Source organism: Gymnodraco acuticeps, unplaced genomic scaffold (assembly GCF_902827175.1).
Source record: "Gymnodraco acuticeps unplaced genomic scaffold, fGymAcu1.1, whole genome shotgun sequence".
NCBI lineage: Eukaryota > Metazoa > Chordata > Actinopteri > Perciformes > Bathydraconidae > Gymnodraco > Gymnodraco acuticeps.
In genome coordinates this window covers 203,775-211,790 of record NW_022990198.1, presented here as the reverse complement: position 1 = coordinate 211,790, position 8,016 = coordinate 203,775, and the positions used below count along the sequence as shown (strand labels likewise).

At 39.6% G+C, this 8,016-nt stretch overlaps 2 protein-coding genes across 3 annotated transcripts; both read left to right on the top strand.

Annotated features, from left to right (window-relative positions):
- The first annotated feature begins 1,289 nt into the window (after window positions 1–1,289).
- On the top strand, window positions 1,290–3,805 carry LOC117547418. Its single transcript, XM_034218173.1, has 5 exons — window positions 1,290–1,528; window positions 2,439–2,568; window positions 2,715–2,955; window positions 3,106–3,383; window positions 3,732–3,805. Exons 1-4 carry the CDS (start codon window positions 1,298–1,300, stop codon window positions 3,155–3,157), a joined length of 654 nt encoding a protein of 217 aa, XP_034074064.1. The 5' UTR covers window positions 1,290–1,297; the 3' UTR covers window positions 3,158–3,383; window positions 3,732–3,805.
- A 9-nt stretch (window positions 3,806–3,814) lies between these two features.
- Window positions 3,815–5,874, top strand: LOC117547417. Of its 2 annotated transcripts, XM_034218171.1 has the most exons (6): window positions 3,815–3,909; window positions 4,077–4,153; window positions 4,257–4,437; window positions 4,597–4,885; window positions 4,976–5,147; window positions 5,242–5,301. In XM_034218171.1, exons 1-6 carry the CDS (start codon window positions 3,843–3,845, stop codon window positions 5,269–5,271), a joined length of 816 nt encoding a protein of 271 aa, XP_034074062.1. In that variant the 5' UTR covers window positions 3,815–3,842; the 3' UTR covers window positions 5,272–5,301. The 2 variants fall into 2 exon arrangements, with proteins under 2 accessions (XP_034074062.1, XP_034074063.1); XM_034218172.1 differs by lacking the exons at window positions 4,976–5,147; window positions 5,242–5,301 and adding an exon at window positions 5,526–5,874 and having other exon boundaries at window positions 4,597–4,839.
- Window positions 5,875–8,016: the final 2,142 nt, after the last annotated feature.

Genomic DNA, 8,016 nt, shown 5'->3' with positions numbered 1-8,016 from the left:
GTGCTGCCCCAGAACGCCTCATTGGAGAAGGAGCTCTAACTAGCCGTTTAGAACAGAGAGTGAATCACACATAGGCTACTATACAGAGATGCTGTATGAGACACCAATGTGAGTTTGGAAAATTGCACAATATACATTTATTTTAGTAGACCTCAACAATGGAATTATGATCAGTAGAAATGGCCATGACATGGGACCTTTAAGCTATAGAACATGAAAGGCCGGTATATTGTGAGTAGATCATTACAAAGTCAAGCAGACCGAAAGGTTTGATATAATCACAACATGCTACCTACGACCTGTGGTAAACGTTGGCTTCTTATAAAAAGGACATCAAGTATGGCGATATGAAAGTAATAAAGACTTTGCAATTTACATTTTTGATTAATGAAGTCTTCTGAACTGGCTGGATGCACATATCGGGGAGGCTGCCAAGGAACAAACAGTAGCAGCTGGCATTTTTCTTTGTTCATCTCCAGCTATAGCATTCTATTGATTTTATTATGTGGCTAATTATAAAGAATATTTGTAATTTCGCATTTAATTTGCAACCACTGGAAAACTGTGCAACTCTTTTATGAGGTGGAGGTGTGGTACTTCTGATGTTGCTTCACTTTGATAATATTACCAAAGAGATGTTTCACACTTGGTTTTTGAACACTGGTGCTACTGAACAAGTGTTTAGTGTTTTCTTTTTCTGAAGATGGACAGCCTTGTTCTTAAATTCTCGTTAAGCTAGCCAGGATGTTGAAGTTATGAAGCAGGTTTCAAGAAGATAACGTTGGATCTGTTAACTGTTCCATTTTGGCGGAGAGTAATCCAGTTGCTAACAGCCATGAGTCTAACCTTGTTGTATTGCATTATACCATTGCATCGTATGATTTAAAGGGGACCTATCATGCAAAATGCACCTTTGGACGTCTTTTATACATGAATATGTGTCCCCGGTGTTCCAGGGAACTCACTAAGTGTCAGAAAACACAACCCTCTCTATTTTCCTCCTTCGCCAAATCTCTAAAAAAGGGGCTGAAACGGATCTGAAAAAAACGGATCCAGATTTCAACACTTTCCTACGTCACAAAGAGACGTGCTCCGCTTATTGGTCAACTCTCCACCTATCAGGGGAATGAGCCACGGCCACGTGCATTGCCAAACCTCTCATTCGCATATAGGCTATCGGCAGGCTAAATCAACTCCAGTCACATCTGTGTTTTTGTCTGCTCTTGCCAGGATGTCTAAGCGAGTTAAACTTTGTGCTGTTGTTGGCTGCAAGCCTTGAGAAGGGGGACTGCATGCAATGCCATCAGTGGAAAAAGAAAATAATCTGTGGCTAGACTTCATTTTCAAGGGACATGTGCCAGAAGACCACGGCAGATTTCTGTTTGTGTGTTCCAAACATTTTACCACGGACATGTTTATGAACTTCTCTCAAGTCCAACACGGATATGCCTCCAAGCTAATGCTAAACCCGGGATCAATACCAACCATCCGGGAGCAGGCCAGTGAGGACACATCCAATTTTGAAGCTGTAAGTTTTTATTTAGCGGTGTTTTTCCTGATAAAGCTATCTCTAGCTTGTAGTATGTAGCATGTAGCATGTAGCTTCGCCGTATCAATGTCGCCTCAAACCCAAATAGTAATCGGTTAGGTGTTTATATGTTTTTATAACATTTTATATTGTACGCTCCGCAGTCTTTGCTTTGTCTTTTATTTTAATTATCAGGCATTTGCTAACATGTTCAGACATACTGCCGTAATGGCGATCTGTGTGAAGGCTGTAAAGCCACGCCCTAGCCGATAACACAAGTATTTATTCTCCTATTTATTAGTATTTTGTATCCTCTAAAATCATATTGAGTAAGTTATAATAACAAACGTAATCTTCTGTAGGTAAGTGCCGTTTTTTCCAGCGTTATATGTAAAAGCTTTTGTGATTGTAGTCTGTAAGAACGATCAGATCTGTAAGCTAAGTTACGCTACGCTAATGAGACATGCCGTTTTTTCCAGCGTTATATGTAAAAGCTTTTGTATGTTTACTTGTTTACGCACATGAATATAAATGGGGATGTGTTAGGATACAACACTGTGTGTATGTATGTGAGGGGACACACACACCATGAGTAAAACAGAACTAAAGCCCTGTTGGTCTGTTGTTGTTGACGAGGCCTTACCTAGCAACAGGCTAATTAGTGGCTAGCACTCATTACAGTCAGTCTACTGAGCTCAGCCCCTCTCCAACACATCATCTGTATTGAGTCAGAAACACAGCATGCACGTTACGGTTCAAAACTAACTCAGATTGGAAAAGGCTAAGCAAAGAGCTTTGCTAAATAGAGAGTTTTAGCCCCCATCTTTTGGGATTTCAGACGATATTTATCTAAATAGTATTTTCTCATCCTGAATACTAAATTGAGATGATTTTGTTTTCTTCTTTACAGGCCAGCACCTCACATGCTACCAGCAGATTACCTGTGATGACAGATTCTGCATGTCAGACTGACCCACCCAAGTACCGTACTGTTCGTACACAGCTATCCTCGAGGACTCTTGGTTCACATCGAAGTACAGGTTAGAAGCACGTTTTTCAAATGTTCTTTGGATACATCTTGACATTCTGATGTTGTAGCCTTTAATTTGTGTGCTTCTAATTGTTGTAAAATATTTTTGTTTTATCTTTTGTTTTGTTTTTAATGTCAAATACAATTATGTTACAGCTGTCCAGGCTAAAATTCCCTGCAGAAGCGTTGGTGTCGAAACACTTCCGTTGGAAGTGCCAGTGCCCTTTTTAACATCCACCCCCTTAAAGAGACCACCAAAGAGGCCCCGTGTGGATCTTGAAGAGGAATACGAAGATCCATTTGAGGGAAGCTCTTCTTTGGTGTTTTCCGAAGGCCAGGATGCAACTTATGATCCAGCAGAATCCATAACAAATGCTACAGAAACAACAGCCATGTCGTAAGTTACTGAAATATTACTATGTGTGAGTTTGTCTATGTATTGTATTTTTTGCTGTATATAATTCAAACATTGATAATAGGGAAACACCAAAGATCTCTAAAGCAACAATCTGTGTGATGGATCTTAACTTCTATTTTTTTGTTTTAGTGGTCAAGAACAAAACCCCCCCCCAGACGATCAACACATACATCGTGTATGAGACCTGCCTCATGGAGCTTTTTGAATCATGTCCTGTGTGCAAGCGTGTGTGTGATGTACAAACCAGAAGGATCGGTACATTCATATCAGTGCAGCAGCTGTGCCCCCATTGTCAGTTTACAAGAAACTGGAATAGCCAGCCTGTTCTTGGGAGTACTCCAGTTGGAAACCTGCAGCTATCAGTTGCAACATATGTCAACGGAGCATCTTTCTACAAACTTTCAAAGGTAAATTAACTGCAGAAGATTGTTTTGCCAATGTTTGAAAATGCAAATGTTGTTGTTGAATAAGATAGGACAAGGTAACAATAACAAGAGTGAGAAAAGGTGGGAATAGGGCACTGTTAGGTAACGACCCATGCTAATATGTAAAGATCTTTTGGGAGGGTGGTGTGGAGAAAGAGAAGAGATGTGAAAGGGGCACTGTAGAGTAAGCACCCCTAATGACATGTTCAGCTCTTTCCCTGTTTAAAAAAAGGGCAGCTCATTTGCACTTTCCAGGTTCTCCTCATTGACACATCTACAGGTGATCTTTGAGATTAAAATGTATTCTTGCGGTTTTCTTTCAACCATTAGGTCTTCAAAGCAATGAATATGCAGCTATGCAAATACAACACCTTCCGAAGGCATGCCAGGATGTTCATTGAGCCATCGATTGTTTCTTACTGGCAAAAATCACAGGAAGGCATGCTACAGAAGCTCCATGCAGAGGAGAAAGTGATAGTTGGTGGTGATATGAGGGCTGACTCCCCAGGTATGTATTTTTTATATAATTCACATTTTACATTTCAGAAAGGGGTTTCACTATGTGTGATTTGTTCAATTAATGGTTCCTGAAAAACATATGCTAAACACTACAAGCAAAAATACAAATTCACCATCCGCAGAGAAAAGTAATTACTGTAAAACATATTTTCACAGGCCACTCTGCAAAGTTCGGAAGCTACACTATGATGGACCTGAAGAACAACAAAGTCGTTGACCTCCAGTTGGTTCAGGTAAGTGGGGTGAAATGAAATATCAATGTTTTTTTCTTTAACACTGTTTGCACGTTATATTTAAAATGTGTGTATCAATGGTTATTTGTATGTGTCATAACAGAGCAATGAGGTTGGTGGAAGCTACCACATGGAGTTAGAGGGCCTGAAAAGGAGTCTGGAGTTGTTAAAGGAACGTGGTGTGACTCTGGACTGTATTGTCACGGACAGACATCTGCAAATTCAGAAATTCCTAAGGGAAAGCAGCATCACCCAATTCTTTGATGTGTGGCACATAGAAAAAGGTATTTTTCTTTATATTAATTTCCATGTAAATAAATCGATTGTAAATACAATCATTATTTTATTTAGACACAAACCCGGCTTCCTACAATCACATTAGTATAATAATATTTTGAGTAAACTTGTATGTATATTAACTACATGTTAAATGTATTTATTAGGGATTTCTAAGCAACTGGAGAAGGCTGCAAAAAAGAAGGACTGCGAAAAACTTCGAGGGTGGGTGAAGAGTATAAGAAACCACATATACTGGACTGCAGCAACCTCCACCACCGGGCCTGAGAGAGTGGCCAAATGGACTTCCATCCTGAACCACGTGCAGGATATCCACTCTCATGATGACCCCCTGTTCCCCAAGTGCCTTCATCCACTGCGCATTGCGCAATACCAATGGATGGCTGCAGGTATGTTGTTCATAAACCATATTACATTACTCCTCTATAAATATTTGTAAGGGACAACTATTGAATACAGGATGTTGTCAGACACAATCTATAAAGCATGACAATTCAAATATGACTTTGATTTTCAAATTCTTAGGAATGCCGGCCTTTCACAAGCTGGAGACAATTCTCTCAACCAAGAGGATTTTGAAAGCTGTGGCCAAACTCAGCCCACACCACCAGACTTCATCTTTGGAGTCATTCCATGCCGTCATCCTGCGCTTTGCTCCAAAGAATGTTGTGTTTCCATTTCTTGGAATGTTGTGCAGGTAAAATAAACCATAGTTACTTACTAATTAGTGACAATTTGTACATCCTTTGCTATTATTTACATTTTTTTTTTACTCATGGCGGAAATGAAAGACTGTACCTGGCAGCCCTGCACTACAATGAAAACGCTGAGCGTGCACAAGCCACTACATCCACTGGAAAGCCTCTGTATAAACTGCAGTTCCCAAAGGCCAGGAAGGGAGAATGCAGAGCAAAACCAGTAAAGACTTACCCCACATTCTGTAAGTGTTTAAAATATTTATTATACAACTATTTACAAATATAAAATAAATAAATTAAAAAGAACTTTCAGTTTTGTACATGCATATACTAATGTAAACCACATTTTTTGTTGTGCTTTTTTTAACATTGCACAGGCTACGTGGCCAACTTGATGGACCTCATCTTCGACCAAGTCTTTGTGGACCCTGCACCATTCACACAGGAGCTTCTGAAGATACCCATCCCAGAGGACCTGTGTTCCCAATATGAGCGACCTGACAGGGAGGAGGTCATCTCCGGGTATGCTACTCGGTTCAATTTGGCTGCTGTCTGAACCCAACATAGATATTTCGCGGATCGGGAAACTCTCTGCGAATCCTGAGGACAACGCAGGCCGGAATCACCACTCTGATCCTGCGTCCAAGGAAGCCCCAGCACCAGCTCACAAAGCTTCTGTAGGCTAGATACCTGTGACGCCTGAAATCATTAAAAAATATATTTAGTGTCATTTGTATATAATACAAGTACATTTAGTTTTTTTTTATGGGTTCAAAGAACCGTTCATTTTGACAATAAAGTTCAGAGTTGATATCAAATGTGTCGTGATTATTTATGTTTGGATGGGTAAAGAATATTCTGATTTCAAAAGCATAAGGTTGTGTGTGGACTTTTTTTGTCGTACACTTGGGCGTGTTATGCCATTGCTGTGTAATAATATATATATATAATAGTACATGTACAATGAAAGATTGCATAAAGCCATATACACCAGTATTTATTTCCATGAACAATATTAGCATTCGTTTTACAATTTCAGTCAAAACAAACAAACCACTCACTGCTCTATTTGCCTCAACTGTAGTCCACCATGTTCAGCTCTGTAAATATTAAATGCATTCTGCAGGGAGAACACATTCAGGCACACAGGCTCCAATCCAGGATGGTCCACCATACAGTTAACAGAGTCTTCAAGTTCCTGCATCCGTCTTGACACCTAGTGTGATAAAGATATATTGAATGACATGTTAAAAATGTATTCTCTAAACAGACAACTTAGTGAAGCTATCAAAAATGTTACCTGTGGTATCTCCATGCAGCACACATTCTCCGGTTCAGAAGGCATCGTGGCACAATTTGCACATGTACACCTGTAGAAAGAAGTCAATAACTGAGCTTTTAAAAACACATGAAACTACACACATTGCTGACAACTGAGGTGTTGTTGGAGTTATACTTTTTATCACCCTAAGTTATTGAACTTTCCAACGGTTGTTGCACGATGTTGGAAGAAAAGGACTGTAAACTATTAATAAACGCAATGAGGCCATTGTATATATGCTGAAAATATGAATGTCTCCCTTTATAAATATGTATTGCTGTTTTTGCGTTACAAACTGTACACATTGCATTCTTGCTAATTAGCCAACATATGAACGGAATAAGTAGCAAGCATCGTAACAGAGTAAAATAAATAGGGACAACAGCTTGTCAACTAACCATTCAGAAACGTCCTGCTGCAACCGAGATGTTTCCACCTCCACCAAAACCTCCGCTGCTTCAGGGTCAGTCTCTGGATCAAATTCATAATATGCTTGAACACATGCATTGCTCTGAGATGACATGTTTATTCCACACGTAATCACAGCAAGCATGGTAACGTGACTCTCGCCGGCGCATGCCCCGCTCTTCTGCAGGGGGGCGTGGTCAGCTGCTGCTCAGAATTTTCAAAGACAGGCTTGGAATAGAGCGAAAATGAGCTAAACGAGGCATGGCTAAAAAATGATCCGTTTGGTATTTTGAAAAATAAAATGTATAAATATACCTTATATCATTTAAATATAGCATGATAGGTCTCCTTTAAACTACCATACTCTTACTTTGAAAAAACGTTTAGAGATTTTTCTTTTTTGATTATATGAAAACCCCTCAGTCCGTCAAATAATACCTTGAATCACTGGTGTGCAAGAACAACTAAATACAAATCAAAGCATATATGGAAGTATTAGTGTAAGGTTGAATATCATGGGGTGGATGAATAATATCCAGCTGCCCCACATTCTCTTCTCTTTTTGCCCTCTGGCACATCTCAGCTTGGCTTTTTTATTTTTCTGCATAAGTGCAACAAAATGCTTTCATTAATGATGCATTACGCATAACGATCCTCTTCATTTCCATGTTTTACCCCTCAGTGAAGACACGGAACGCAGTGGTGTGTCTTATGCTGTGTAGGTCATTAATTAGACAGCGTCCGAGCAGGATATGGTTTACTTTACATGAAATGTCTGCTGTTTGTGGGTGTTGGCAGCTACTCTGTGTGTGTGTGTGTGTGCATGTGTTTGAAAAGAGTTGTGCACAAGGTGTCTTTAGTGTAAATCAAGTGTATCGTTTTTTTTCAATATGAGTTGCAAACCAGAGTATTTTGTAGTATGAGTATTCCAGCAGGATTCACTATATATGCAACATTTTGAAAATCTTTCAGGTGCTTACTCCAGGTCAACCGGCCAGAATAGTGTTACTTACTGTCCTCGGGGTTAAACTAAGCTTATTTAGGAAGAAGAGTGAAAACAGGAATGGAGATACAACAGGATCCTGAACTCATAAATAATTTAAAAAATACACTTCCAAAGAAACTGAAACGTAAAGGAC

What these genes read in the sequence shown, in the direction of transcription:
- LOC117547417 (XM_034218171.1), top strand. Translation starts at nt 3,843, where the DNA reads ATGCTACAGAAGCTCCATGCAGAGGAGAAAGTGATAGTTGGTGGTGAT. An exon ending in TATGAGGGCTGACTCCCCAG is followed by an intron (nt 3,910 to 4,076) that starts GTATGTATTTTT and finishes ATATTTTCACAG; the next exon opens with GCCACTCTGCAAAGTTCGGA. An exon ending in TGTGTGGCACATAGAAAAAG is followed by an intron (nt 4,438 to 4,596) that starts GTATTTTTCTTT and finishes TGTATTTATTAG; the next exon opens with GGATTTCTAAGCAACTGGAG.
- LOC117547418 (XM_034218173.1), top strand. Translation starts at nt 1,298, where the DNA reads ATGCCATCAGTGGAAAAAGAAAATAATCTGTGGCTAGACTTCATTTTC. An exon ending in ACACATCCAATTTTGAAGCT is followed by an intron (nt 1,529 to 2,438) that starts GTAAGTTTTTAT and finishes TCTTCTTTACAG; the next exon opens with GCCAGCACCTCACATGCTAC. An exon ending in TGGTTCACATCGAAGTACAG is followed by an intron (nt 2,569 to 2,714) that starts GTTAGAAGCACG and finishes ATTATGTTACAG; the next exon opens with CTGTCCAGGCTAAAATTCCC.